This window comes from Gobius niger (assembly GCF_951799975.1).
Source record: "Gobius niger genome assembly, chromosome: 21".
NCBI lineage: Eukaryota > Metazoa > Chordata > Actinopteri > Gobiiformes > Gobiidae > Gobius > Gobius niger.
This window is the reverse complement of record NC_136872.1, coordinates 23,287,091-23,302,111: the sequence shown is the minus strand read 5'-3', so window position 1 is coordinate 23,302,111 and position 15,021 is coordinate 23,287,091. Positions and strand designations below refer to the sequence as shown.

At 44.3% G+C, this 15,021-nt stretch overlaps 1 protein-coding gene across 5 annotated transcripts in view; it reads right to left on the bottom strand.

Annotated features, from left to right (window-relative positions):
* dysf (dysferlin, limb girdle muscular dystrophy 2B (autosomal recessive)) overlaps positions 1-14,705 on the bottom strand; it is an 80,929-nt gene extending 66,224 nt beyond the window's left edge. For 4 of the 5 annotated variants that reach the window (XM_079579852.1, XM_079579856.1, XM_079579853.1 and 1 more), the window contains exons 1-6: positions 14,614-14,705; positions 2,570-2,625; positions 2,369-2,460; positions 2,200-2,305; positions 868-991; positions 551-807 (exon numbers count right to left, since the gene is read on the bottom strand). In XM_079579852.1, coding sequence (XP_079435978.1) covers positions 551-807; positions 868-991; positions 2,200-2,305; positions 2,369-2,460; positions 2,570-2,625; positions 14,614-14,701 — 723 coding nt within the window. In that variant the 5' untranslated portion in view covers positions 14,702-14,705. Of the gene's footprint in view, positions 1-550; positions 808-867; positions 992-2,199; positions 2,306-2,368; positions 2,461-2,569; positions 2,626-9,210; positions 9,296-14,613 lie in introns of those variants that run through there. The other variant, XM_079579854.1, reaches the window with a different exon arrangement.
* Positions 14,706-15,021: the final 316 nt, after the last annotated feature.

Sequence of the window (15,021 nt, the reverse complement as noted above, 5' to 3'; positions counted from 1 at the left end):
TTTATTTCAAAGGTTGTTGACTTAAAAAAGATGGGTGTTAAAAATTGACTTATAAAATAATTTATGCTGAACTGACACTTTCAAAATAATCTAACAGAGCATTTTCTTTGAGTTAACAAATGAATAAGGCAAAGTCACTGTCGGTGCTGCAGATACAGGTGTTGTTGTTTACATTTTGCACTATATTTCTACAGTTGTTGATTTTGTTCGACGAAAACCAGGCTTTTGCCATAGTTAACATTTGTATTAATGTAACATGTTATTTGCATAGGCAGAATCAAATGCACATGTATACCGAACATGATACAATATTATAATATAATGATAATATTATAATTTGCAGTTATATGTGTTTCACGCTTGACATCGCCGTGTTTGGCCCACGACCCACAGGAACCTTTTCATTTTGGCCCTCGGAGACAGAAAGTTTGGGCACCTCTGGTCTATACTAAAGGACAAAACACATTTTATTCCAATACAGAAAATGTAAAAAATCAAGTGTTGCTCCTTTAAGGGCTGACTTGATAACAGTCACGTCTGGTCCCGGTACCTGCAGGTCCTGTGGCTTGTTGGGCAGCGGTCTGCTCGGCGCGCTCCCCCCTCGCCGCCTCTTCCTCAGCCCGCTCTGGCCTCGGTACGACGGGGGCGAGCGCTTGGGCGTGTGGGCGGGGGGCGAGTCGTGGCCGCTCTGCCCGGGATGCTCCACCAGGACCAGGGAGCGGCCGTCCTCCGCCCCCGGGTCGTCGGGCACCTCCACCATCAGCATGCTCTCCGTGTCCTCCTCGCCCAGCGTGTCCAGGGAGATCACTGCGGACGAGAACGGTTAGACTCCACACTCAGCGCGGTCTCTCGTTAAACTGGTCTCACTGGTGACGGTGTCCAGCTCCTTGGTGGGGGTGATGTGTGGGATGGGCTCCGGCGCGGGAGGGACGGGGAACACATGGTGCGCTCCGGGCGGAGGGAGGTACGACACCTGCAGCGTCAGAGTGGCCTGGAACAAGACCAGAGGACGGAGTTTTCAGACGGGGCTGTCACCTTAAAGGGATAGTTCAGGATCTTTGACACAGGGCCTCATGTCCTAGTTATCCAGAATGTTGCTGATTTCTGGAGAGATTTTTTTTGTAATTCATGCAGTTCTTATATTTGAAGAGTTTCGTGGCGCTAGGCTAATGCAAGGCTAGTGCATTTCTGTACAGTAAGACTGTGAAGTAACGCCGACTGTAACAAGTGAATTTCTCCTTTGTGAGATCAATAAAGGTTTATCTTATCTTATCTTCTATGATATCAGCTAGCCTGCATTAAAAACAGTCTGACCCGCTCCACAGAGAACCTGAGGCAAATCACTTAAAACACCAGACTAACCATATAAATGTCTGTGTCCATAGAATATTTTTTGGAATTTTTGGAATATAACTGACCTGCATCACATGAATGATTGCATTCATTCATGTGATGCAGGTCTTTTCTAGCAGATCACTCCGCCGCTGTGTAGCTTATACAAGCACAAAGCTTATGCTGCTCAAATACAAGGTATTTTAAATGCAAAATGGTTAAAATTATTCTATCGAACGACATAAACATTTATATAGTGTTTCAGCACCTCGTGTTTATTTGTGATCATCGTGTTGTTAAATAATGTCTTTTTAGTTGTAGTAGTCCAAACAGTGAAGGGGGGAGCGATTCAAGATAGATTCAGGTGTGTTTGTAAACTAAATACTGTGAAAATTCAGCTTGCTAGTGAGGTGAATATCGACTTAATATAAAATAACAGAAAAACAATACGTTGGGGCTCAGTATTTATTGTCATTAGCAGCATTTTCCCTCTTATTTTCATATAAAAATAAAGCATTTTGTGCATTAAAATGGCCACAATGGTGATATGTTCAGTGACTAAGGCTAAATAATGGATAGAGCCAGGTTTACATGTATGGTTTTATTCTGTCACATTAGAAACAAAGACTTTTTCAGAGGGGATTTTGGATCTTGTTTAGGTTTTCAATAAGCTAAGTGAAAAAACTGTGGAATCTAGCATAAATGTCTTTGTTGAAAGTTTTGTATCTGCCTCATAAATCATGCCTCAGGAGTGGCCGACGAGGCGCGGTTGTTTTTGTGAGATATTTCCAGACAAAACCAGGAAGAGAAGGAGATTAATGCTCACATTCATCTGGCTGGTTTGTTTTAGATATAGAAGTCACTCACGCCGGTGTTGTTCCTCTTGGTGTCCTGCAGGGAGACGGTGAAGGTCGCGGCAAACGATGGAGAGTTGAGGACGTCTCTGAGGGACAGTCTGGTCTCTCCCAAAAACCTGAATTAAACAGATATAAAGATCTCAGAACACACGGCCTTCATGTTTCAGAGTGACCTGTACCTGTTTCTCCCCATCTTCTCATGGTCTTTGACGACACAGTGCAGTTCAGCTCCAGAGTCCAGAGGGATCCCCTTCAGGTCCCACTCGAAACCCTACGAACGATCAAACACAAAGGTTATTAGACACAATAAAGACCAAACATACACAAATATATATTTAGATGAGTGACACAAACACCCATGTGGTTTAACGTAATCGTACCTCGTTCCACACCGGGTTTGGGTTGTTCTTGATGACTTTCGTTTTCTTCTTGGACCCTGAACGAAAGACAAAAATGAATAAATAAATAAATAGATGTATTAACGCAGTGGTCCCTACAGTGGACAGCTCTTCAGTTGTTGTTTTCTCCTGTATGAAGTGTCACAGGAGGATCAGTCGGGGGTTGTTGTTGCCTACCATGAGCACTGACAAAAACAAGATGGCCGACAGAAGAGCAGGTGTGCCTCACAGGGGAGGAATGTCCGTCCATCCCTTCTATTCTAGGAGACCCAGGTACTACATAGCCTTCATGTGCAGTAATGTTTTGGCCACAGCTCTCTGCCTGGTCAGAGAGTCAGGTGGGCAATTATTTTTATGTTTTGATATATTGTTGAGGGCCATAGCTTTGTATGAAGGGTGCAGTAGTTCGAAATCCACGCAGTAATCTTCACTTTACTGCGCAGTAATCTAATTTAGTAATTTCATCCGCTTAGAAAATCCACATTGTTTAATTTTGTGTAAATATACTTTGTAGTGGAACACTTCACGTAACCATATTTAAATAAGGAAAACGTGGAAGAGCTTGGTAGCTTCTATCTTGACCTGTTTTGGAGCTATAGTGGAGAGGGGGAGAGGCTAAATGCTAACGCCGTCTGCGCTGTGTTTACGTGACTGAAGGCACGGGTGAAGATCAGACAGGTCCTAAAGAACTCGTCAAAGCTAAGGTAAGAACATATCTCAGTATGTAAAAACGGTGGGCTATTCCTTTAAGGCTTTAGTTTTTAAGCTCCTGCTGACGTCGCGTAGTAAATAGTGCACTAACACTTAATGAAAAGCCACAAGGAACGTTTGAATGCATTTGCTTCTTAAAGTGAATAAAATATAAAGTATTAGTACAACTGTGTGTCTAAGGCCAGTCGCCCTCTGGCCCAACTCGACTTTCACTGCTCTGACACTGAGAACAATCTTGTCTTTAGCATTAAAACCACATTCTGTATCTGTGAGCCACTTCCTGTTACAAGACAATCCATGCTCTTACTTCCTGTCTGCAGCCACTGTCACAGGAAGTGGCTTTGACTGAGCAGATTTACAGACCGTTCAACTCAAATCACTTATTCACACAGTCTCACACAGGGAAAGTAGTCGGTGTAGTTTGAGCTTCAGATCTCAGAAACTACACTATCACGTTATCGGCTCTTTACATTCTGAAACGAGCCACATTCATAATGTTGCATCATCAGCTGTAATACAGGACTGCATGATATAGAAAAAACTTGTGATAAGCAATACAGATGTGCAATATTACTTTAACTTCTGACCCTCTGCGGTGCCCGGTTCAGGTGGGACGTTAAGAATATTACTGCAATATTTCAATAATAAATAAACCGTTTCCACACAGTATGTCCCGTTCAACTTAGAAGTGAAACTCTGCATTTTTCTTCTGTCTATGTCACAGGTTTAACTTCTCTGGAGATCTGTGTGTGGTGTAGCCAATGATAAAACCAGCTTAACATTAAAATACAATTTAATGTAGTTAAAAGCACGGTTAAAACATACATTAAAAGGAGGACTAAAACATAGGGGTTAAAACGGACTGAAAGTGGGGAGGGTGTGCTTTAAGGTGCAGTATAGTCGAGTCTCCAGAAAGGGGTTAGGTCGGCTGCGGGAGACTCCCAGGGAGTCAAGGGTCCTCCTCGGGAACGTAAAGCCCGGAGAGCGTGCTGCTCGATCCCGCCGCTCCTGTCCGGGGGACATCATTGGCCTCGGCGTGGCGGGCCGTTCCTCATGGCGCAGCCCCTTCCGGTGCGTGGGGTCCAGTCCGTCCAGTTGTTGCCCCGTTTACACGGTCCCTTCTTGCGCCGGCAGCCAGTCCTTCCTCACCCGTGCCTCTTCCCTCTGGTCCTGCGTGCGGGAGTGGTTGCGTCGCGTCGCGTCGCTTCGTCTCTATCTCCGCTGCCACCGCCGCAGCCCATCACGGCCCATGCCGCCTTGCACCGACACTCCTGCACCCTCTCGTCCCCTCTGTCCTGTCTCTCCTCTCTTGTGCCAACCCGCTTCCGCTTTTATATCCCCTGCACAATCAAGGTGCAGGTGTGTCCCGTAGGCAAACAGGGCGGGGCCACCAGGGCAACGCACTTAAAACATGCACCATAAAACACACTAAACACTTAAAACCAGTGCGCTCGTGCCCGTGACATTGTTTCTGATGTATCGACCAAACCACATTCCCTACAATTACAGCTGATCCAAAATCAATCTGTCCCTGAGAGGCTTCCATGGAGTAAGGTTCCCCCAAAGCTGCAGAAAAGAAAAGACCGACTGCAAAAGATCGGAGAGAAATGGTCAGATTGAGGACGATCTTCTCAAGCAAATGAGTTTGTTCCTCGCTGTTGTTAAAGGGATGTTTCAGGATTTTTGACATAAGGCCTCATGTCCTATAGTTATCCAGAGTGCTGATTTTTTTTGTAATTCATGCAGTTCTTATGTTTCAATAAAAAGCGCCTTCCTTCTCCCTCTGCCTCACATGAACCTCCTCCTCATCGTCTCTGGTGGATCTGATTTGACTTGACGCCAGCGTTGTTCTGAATCCCGTTTCTCTCCGCTTGATTTGTTTCCTGTTTTCACACAAACACTGCGTCAGCGCGAGGGGTCAGGGTTCACCGCGGCCCGAGTCCGGTTTATAAACGCACCCGTTTGAAATACGAGAGGGCAAACCTGACGGACAGGAAGTGGCACTGAGCTCACTTCCTGTTCCAAACACTAGCGCCCGGAATAGAACGCTAAAGTTAGACCTTTCCTCAAACGAAAGGGCAAAGATAACGGAGATTCATGCTGCCTTTGTGCACAGGAGGTTTCAGAGACTGGAGAAGATTAGAATCCTGCCTCACAGCAGCAGGGTGAAGAGTTCGATTCCCAGGCCGTTCTGTGTAGCATGTAGCGTTAGCATGATCTTCCTCACCTTTTACAAACAGTGCACACGGCTCATATGTGGCTTTTATAGACGGATACTCTCCTGCTCATGTTGCAAACACGTCTCATTGATGAGGAGACTATGGCGGCTCATACCCCCCATTTTCACTGTATAAGAACTACATTCTGGTCACACCGGATTGTAGCCTTGGGCTGATTTCCATCCGTCGTCCCCCATGCGTAGCCTGGCACGAGCCAGACTGATCCTCCATGTTAAGAGATACATGGGGATCCAGTCTGGAATTGTGTGATTTGAATCAGGCAGAGCCAATCATAGCGCAGGAGGCGGGAGTTAACAGTGCGTCATCTTCCACGCCAGGATTTCCAATAAACACCTGAGCTCCTCCCGCAATCAAAACAGTGAAGATGGCGGCGGCCGCGACACAGCGATCTTTTACCAGTGCCCTTTCTTCTGTTTTAAATGAGCTGGACTTTTCGTTAAAGCCACAGAAAGAAGCTGCTCTGAGGACTTTCACCAGAACATTTACTCGACACGTGTGAACACAAACAATCATGGCGGAGGACGTGAACGCAAAGCGTAAGTCGCTTTTGGTTTGCTATCATTCAAACCGTGATCATTAGCCCCGCCTTTAGTTCGATTACCACAATTCCAGACTGTCCTTATATGTATTTATGAATACATAAATAAAATCAGTCTGGCTTTTGCCAGGCTACCCCATGCACACTCTCAAACACTCTCTCATTCATCCCGGCCTATTGTACATGTTTTTAGTGGTATGGGAAAGCGGGAGAACCCGGAGGAAACCTACGCAGACACAGGGAGAACATGTAAACTCCACACAGAAGGGCACATTACATGCATTAATGAAATAATAACAAAAGTAAATGAATAAAAGTGGTTTCTGATCCAAACCGCCCAAAAGATACAGAATTTATTTTTCAGTTTTTTTAACCCGCGGCAAAGCTTAAAGAGCCGCCCATTTCGACTTGGCAACCCTGATGGGCCCGGTCCTAAACCTGAAACAAGGGTTTAGGACCCTTAGGGGTGCCACTGGATGAAATAGGGTCTCAGCATGCCACTACCTACCGCATGGAATTTCAGGGCCAAGAGCATTTAACCAGGCCCTTAAGGCTCATGTTTAATCATATAAATCAGGCTCATGTGATTTTACATGACGTGTCGCTCTACAGTGACTGACTTGAGTGACAAGTTCTGCATTATGGCGACCGCTAAGAAAAGGAGGACGGATCTTCAATACCGCGTATTCCAGGTAAGTGAGTGAGTGAAAAGCTGACCAGTGTGCCCAGTATGTGACGAGGAGCTGACAGAGATGAAGAAGGTAAATCTCACACGCCAGAACGCCTCGAAACAAATGCATTTGGATAAAAACATTTTAAATTGTAAAGCCCTCTGAGCACTTTATAAAAAAATATTTGGCCCTTGATGTGAAAAAGGTTCCCTGCCCTGGTCTATCACAAAGCTACAATGTCTTTGGTAAATCTGATCTTGTATTAGTTTCTTTCAGTCTTGTCAAATGTTAAAGCCATGTGTAAAACTAAATCTTGACGTTTAATTATTTTCCAAAACCCTCTGCTCCACTGGTCCCATTATTGGTCCCATTATTCCCTGTGTGACGGATGAGAGGAAAGTCCTGGCACCTCCTGGGCCGCTCCTGTTTGTGCGACGGTGATGGCACCAGGAAACCGCCGCTCGGACAAAGGCAGGAAGAGAAGCGCCTCATTAAAAACAGGAGGACGCGGCGGGAAATCAAGGCGCTCGGGCAGGTAGCGTTCAAGTGCGAGGGGAAATAACAGTCTGAAAGTAATCCAGATGTGTTCGAGCTCCTGGATCACGCTCAAAATAACAGATTCATTTTCCTGTAAATCATTTTATCCATTTTGAGAACTTACTACTTTTACTACATTTCTATCAAGGATCCAAAGTATAAATATTCCCATGTGTTTTTGTCATTTGAAAGGCCTGTGCATACTCCAGAACAGTAGATGGCTCTGTGCAGATGTACTGTTAAATGGACTTCTTCTTTGTGAGTCAGTGGCTTTTGGCAGTACATCTGCACAGTGCCACCTACTGTTTATACACTGTGCATTATTAGGCTTTTAAAGGGAGGCAGTGAATATTTAGGACCGGCGTTCCGTTGAGACGAGCTGGTTATCCTAACCCTGAGGTATTTGATTATGAAACATTTTTAATTGGGAAATGCAGCTCAGAAAATGAAAACCGGCGATTAATTTCCACATTCAAACAGTTAAAAAGTTTCAAGTGGAACCACAGCAAGTTACGGTTAATTATTATCGAAAATCGTTTTACTTTAGAGAGACTAGAAGCAAGTTGGTCATTTTGTACTCACTACTGCCGCCTCAGGTCTTACATGTAACTGCAGGTTCTATATTAAGCTTGTGCATGACGGCACTTTGGACCTGAAGTAACACCTTTCAGTGCAGGATTTTAGAGGCAGTTGTGGTGAACAGGTCTGAGCTCATTCTACACTTTAGGACATGGCTGGAACATGTAGGGGAGGAAAATACTTAATTAAAAAACATTTTTAAACTCCATTGGTCCCTTTAAATTGATGAATTAGTGTTTTATTTTTATTGTAGGTAAGGTGGGTAAATTATTTATTATACATTGTACAACAGTACAACGACATTGTGTTCAGGTGCTAGTCCTGAGCCGCTGCGACTGAGTGCCACTGTGGGTCAACCTGAGGATCTCCTCTGATCCTCTGAAACGGTTTTGTCTCTGTTTCGGAGCATGGTGTCCTGCACTGGTCCAGCTTCACTTCCTCCTCCTCCTGTGCAGCTCCCTCCGCTCCACAACACTGCTTCACCATCTTCTGGGAGGAGCTTAGATGCCTTCACTGTGCTGCAGGTGTTGGGGGCTCTTGGTGGCTCATCAGTGTTTCAGAAGGAGACATTTGTAAGCCGCTGAGGTGGCTCGGGCATCTGTTTCAGATGCCTCCTCGTCGCCTCCCGCGGGAGGTGTTCCAGGCATGTTTTGCTGGGACAGGTCCTCGTGGAAGACCCAGGACACACTAGTGGGACTATGTCTCCGAGCTGGCCTGGTGTTGCCTCGGGGTCAGAACAGCTGGAGGAGGTGTGCGTGGATCGGGAAGTCTGGGCGTCTCTGCTGAGTCTGCTGCCCCCACGACCCGGCCCCGGATAAAGCGGAAGAAAATGGATGGATGGAAATCTGTAAGCCTGGTTATACAGGGGGGCAAAGGGTGCATACAACCTAATTTTGAAATGTTTGCACCCTCAGTCTTAGTGGCATCACCATATGTTTTAATGATGAGAATCTCAAGACGCACCTTCTGGAAACTCCAATGCACCCTCAGTCTGTTCTGGAGCCGTCACTGTTTGTCTGTCACTAATTTTCTACTCACTGGTTTATTTGGTTTGGACAGCGCTTTAACATTCGGATTGTAGCATCTGTTGTTACAGCAAAGTTTAAAATGTAATGGAGAAAAAAGACAAAAATACTACTCATGTAAAGTACAGATCTTCATACTCTGTAACTGAGCACCTCTGGTTTCGGGTTGATGAGGAGGAACTAGCACCGAAAGGAAACTCAGAGCATTAACACTCCACACAGACCCCCCCGCACAGTCCACTTTACAGCGACTATACTTTTTACCACAATCACAGAATCCCATTTCACTGTCCAATCACCAAGCGCCCATTTTTCCTCTTACCCCTGAAGGAGACGCCCGCCTGAGGGTTGCAGTGGTGCGAGTGGTGCAGGTTCGTTGCCCGTTGGAGAAAACACTGCAACATGGTTGGAGCTTAATCCGCGACGTAAAACCGTATTTCCATAAAGAAAAATCCAGATTCTGCAAAGTTTCCGGAGGTTTTTTGAACAGCTTCTACTCGTGGTCCGATCCCAGCATCACGAGAAGATACTCAGCCACAAAAGTCCAAAAGAAAATCCAAGAAAAGACGAGTTTCTTGCTTCAAACTTCAGCCCAACATCTCCTGGTCTTCTGATTGTTTATGTGAACGTTTCCCAGCCTCGTCCCGGTCCACCGGTTGGGGAGGATTTGTCCGAGTGTGTGCGGACTGGAGCGGGTGCGAGGGCCTGCTGGGAACTCCTCGCGTCCAGGAAACGCTTCACTTCCTCTGGACGCTTCCTTCTGCCGGTCCCCCTCTCCTCCACACACCTCCAGGATGAAGGCTCTTCAGAAATCTGTGCTATACTTCGCAATTTACCGATCAAAGACGCTGCAGGTGAACAGGGGAATCATTTCAATGTAGAGATATCAATTTGAAACTTTCCCTGTGGTTTACTGAAACAAATATGACGAAATAATGTATTGCAAGTTTTCTGTCATTTTATGTTTTCATATAAAAGTGAGGCACTTTATGCATAAAAATTGACAAAATGCCTTTATTTCCAGCAACAAAATCTAATGGATGAAGCCAGGTTTACATTTATGGTTTTATTTTGTTGTTATTTTGTTGATATATTAGTCACAAAGGCTATTTCAGAGAGATTTTGGATCTTGTATTGTTTTTAAATAAGCTACCATGGTAAATGTTGCCTTGTTTATTGCGGTTCAAGCAAGGATTAAACAACGAGGAGCCGTGCATTAGACGGTTATAATGCACAACGTGGAGTCAAGAACACCACGACGCGCAGTGGAGTGGTGTTACTCCTGCATTATAACGTCTAATGCACGGCTCCGAGTTATTTAATCCGCTTATACCAGGGTCCCACAAACGTAACATTTATAATAAATGTTTTTTTCATTGACTAAACTCACTAAATCTGCCAGACTACGGGACTATTTTGTGTGGGTTATTAGCCGGTCACTGAAGGCTGGTCTCAGAGCGAGTCATTCTCCGCAGCTATTACGAGGATCTCAGTCAGGCTCAACGACACAACATCAGCACAGAATCACAACACAACAGGACTAACCCGGAAACACTTTTCCCTGGAAGTAAACACCGATATGCGGCACTCGTGGGCAGGAGTTATTTCACTTTTACGCTGTTTAACCTGAAGCTAAAGCTAGCTAGCTCAACCAGCTCACCTGTTTATGGAAACAGCTGCGGTGGAGTCGCTCACACCTGGGCCCCACGAACTGAAACTTTTATGTTTGACTTTACTAATCCAGACAAATATGCTTAAATGCAGGGTCATTTTATGTACGCCTTAAAATGATGAATAGTCTTAACCGTTTTCAATAGAAATGTAAAGCTCATATGTTATTAACAGTAGCTAACCTAGCTGCTCACTCTCCTCTACAAACATTTAGCAAACGTTTTGTTTTGGCCAAAAACGTTGAAATTAACACAAAATCCATCTCATACGTTCCTGTCAGTCACTAATTACGCCTTTATCTGATTCAGCTGTGTCATGCGTTGCTATGGCGACGCCACAGCGGAGTGATATCCCAGTGATTTAACTACCGGACTACGTGTGCGGCTATACCAAAATAATGCACCAGCCAATCAGAATCGAGTATTCACCCAGACCATGGTATAAAGCTCAATAAATCAGGCAGGAATTAGATACTACAAAAATACTTATTAAAATAACAATGTTGAGTCCAATCCTGTGCAAGAAAGTGCAGATGTTGTTAAAGAATGAAAACGGCCCTAAAGTTTAGTCCCGTTCACTCCTGTCTTTAGCCGCTGCTGTCTCCCACAAAGGAAGTGACCGTATTTGGTTTAAAGCGTCATCTCGGTCACAGCCTTTGGATACCAAACCTGTCAGTATTTGTGAATGAATAAGCGTGGGAAAGAGCAGGGAGCGAAACAGCCTTATTGGAGTCGACAAAACATCATCGTAAAGGGTGAGTTTGGTCTATTTTATATTCTTACATTAAAACTAAGATGCTAAGGGAGAAAAATAGCTAAAAATCTATAGTATTTAGATATTTATAAGCATTGAATTTGACTTGCTGCTTCCTGCATAAACCTGGGCAGACCTAATGTATAATTTCAGGTATTTTCACCGGTGTGATTGAGTGAAATGAACACAGTGTGATCATGTGAGGAGGGAACGAGGTCACATACATGATGGATATGAACATACAGTAATCATTATGTCGCGGTGTAATAACATTATCTCTGCTGCAGCCTGTGAGGAGACAGAGGAGACTCAAACCACAGCTCAACGGGATTACAAGTGATTTCTGAAACAGGAGACGGCAGCTAAAGCAATATAAAGTACTTCAAACTGGACAAATCTCCTCTTGTCCAGTTTGAGTGTAAAAAACTTGCCCCAAATTGACCTGTTTCAAGAATATTTTACTCATTTCTACATCATTTTTCAGGGTGAGCTTACCCTCTGTTTGGGTGTTTCTACATGATCAGGAGAGCGTTGTTAATGTGTTGTAAATACGTCACTATAGCTCAGTGCAGTTATGCCATGTGCTCCATTCCAGCCTGGATTAACGGCCTTAACCTCTCTCTTTGTCTCTCTCTCTCCCCTTTCCCTCGCTCTCTCTTTCCCCTGTTTCTCCTCCCTTTCTCTCTTTCCCTCTCCCCTCTCTCCCACCTCTTGCTCTCTCTCTTTCCCCCCTCTCTCTATCATTTCCTTTCCTCACTTTCTCTCTTTCCCCCTCCTTTTTTCTCTCTCCCCCTTTCCCATATATCTTGCCCCTCCTCTCTCATTTTCTGGTCCCGTTCCCTTCCTTTCTCTCTCCCCTCTCTCCCTCCTTCCCTTTCCCCCTCTCCTCTTCCTCTCTTGCTCTCGATCTTTCCCATATCTTCCTCCTTCGCTCTTTGTCCCTCCTCTCTCTTTCTCTCCCCTTCCTTCCCTTCCTTCCCCTGCTTCTCCCTCCCTCCCTCTCTCTCTCGTTCTCACCTCCATCCCTCCCTTTCTCCCTCTCTTTCTCGTCTCCCTCTCTCCCTCCCTCCCCACACCTCTCTCTCTCTCTATCTCTCTCCCTCTCTCAACAAGGCGTCCTGTGTAGAGACAGACAGTCATGAGTTTATCCACTTGCTCATACATTTCAAACTATTTATACTTTTACTTTGTCCCTGAAGCCCATTTGCTCATTCATTTAATTACATGCATATTTACATCATTCTGTGTTTATTTTTTCTTCAGGGACAGAAAACCAGGAGGAGAGTGATTGAGCAGATATTATAATACAGTATAAGAGTCAAGCAATGCCATTATTTTTGAAGAAATGTCTATTTAATCCTGAAACTGTGAGATAATGATATAAGGATGTGTTGGGATTGTTACCAAACAGGGAAAGCATAAAACTGCTTCTTTTATGCTACTTTGATGAGCAAAAACTGGAGTCTTTTGCCACAAACACCAAAAATCTGTGCATATTTCATTTTATAAGATCTGCAAACATTTCACTTTCCACATGAGGGGAAATTTCAATATTCAAAAGTAAATTGGACACAATAAGGGAAGCTTTTGAGCACAAAAAAAGTGCACAACTTCAGCCAAGACTGCATCTGAATGACAGTCTAAACCAGGGGTGGGCAACGTCAGGCCCGCGGGCCAAAACCGGCCCTCGAGATGATTTTGAGAAATATTATGACCTCAGAGATCGAATGCCTGTTAAAGCACTCTAGAAATGTGGAAAAATACTGTCAATTCCTTAAAATGTCTTAGCAGAGCACCTTTTAAGGCCATAATCCTAAAATAATAATCATCTAAAGGAAGAAATGACCGAAATCTACTTGAATTAAAGGAATAGGCCACAGTTTTTACATACTGAGATATGTTCTTACCTTAGCTTTGACAAATTCTTTAGGACCTGTCTGATCTTCACCCGTGCCTTCAGTCACGTAAACACAGCGCAGACGGCGTTAGCATTTAGCCTCTCCCTCTCTCCTCTTTAGCTCCAAAACAGGTCAAGAAAGAAGCTACCAAGCTCTTCCACGTTTTCCCTATTTAAATATTTGTTGTTACACTACAAAGTATAATTACACAAAATCAAACAATGCAGATTTTCTAAGCGGATAAAAGGGGAACTATATTGTAAGGCGTAATAATGCCAGGAGTAATTTGGCATCCGCACAGTAAAGTGAAGATTACTGCGCAGATTTCGAACTACTCCTGGTATTATTACGCCTTACAATATAGTTCCCCTTTTATCCGCTTAGAAAATCTGCATTGTTTGATTTTGTGTAATTATACTTTGTAGTGTAACACTTCACGTAACCATATTTAAATAGGGAAAACGTGGAAGAGCTTGGTAGCTTCTTTCTTGACCTGTTTTGGAGCTATAGAGGAGAGAGGGAGAGGCTAAATGCTAACGCCGTCTGCGCTGTGTTTACGTGACTGAAGGCACGGGTGAAGATCAGACAGGTCCTAAAGAACTCGTCAAAGCTAAGGTAAGAACATATCTCAGTATGTAAAAACGGTGGCCTATTCCTTTAAAATGTCTTAGCAGAGCACCCTTTAAGGCCATAATCCTAAAATAATAGAGGAAGAAATGACCTAAATCTACTTGAATTAAGAGATTAAATCTAAAGTTTCAGTAGATTTGGTCTGGCCTTAAAACCTATTCTGGCCAAAGAAACCAGCACGTTTTTTTCAAGTGAAAAAGAAATGTTTTTTACAGTAAAAGTTAATTTGTCTGATTTCCAGTGGGATTTGTTCGATTGTCATTTTATCTCATCTTAAATTTACTCACATTTAACATAAAAAAAAAACTTTATTCAAGCGATTTTAAGTAATTTATCTAATTTAAGATGGTCATTTTCCCAGTGTATGTGATGTACAACACTGGCATATGTAGAAAGTGATGCTTTACGTCAATGGCTTCAATTGGAGGGTCCGGCCCTTGGTTTTTTGACGGCCCTCCCCTTAGCAAACCCTGGTCTAGACCTTTTTTTTTTTTTTTGTATAATTGACAGATTGAAATCAAGCAATGTCATTATTTCCCAAGTAATGTCGACTTCTCCTCCTGCTCATCCCAATGGCCCCTTGTCACGGGCTAAACGTGCTCCTCTATTTGCAGTGCGCTTTTGGCCCCGCCTCAAAACAGAGCAGCCGCACTGACAGACACATGGCTTTCCAATAATAACCGCACCTGCTGTGGACTTGACCCGCGTCCAAGACAACAGTTACTTCTCCTAACGGGGAGTTCTGTGGGGAATCGGGCTAAAGATCAGATCACCTTCGAACGTGACGGTGCAGTAGGCGTCGCTCACGTCGTCGTCCGGCGTCTGCAGCCGCTCGCAGCAGAGGATGAAGACTCTCAGCATGGCCTCAGGGGGTCCGGGACAAGTCCAAGCGTACGAGAGGGAGCATTCAGCTGGTTACAGGGGAGAGGGAAAGTAAAGTGTGATGAGGAGAGAGAGAGAGAGAGAGAGGCTGAGTCACTCTGCGCCTCAGTCACAGCGGCTTAAAGCGACACACACGGAGCGGGATTACGCTGAGCAACGCACAATCACAGCAGCCCGTGGAAACCAAGTACAAGAGTCACTGGATAAACGACATCTTGTATTTTGTTGAGAACTTTTTTTTTTACTTTGCACGACTATATTTGAAAGATAAACATAATATTTCTACTCCACTGCACATT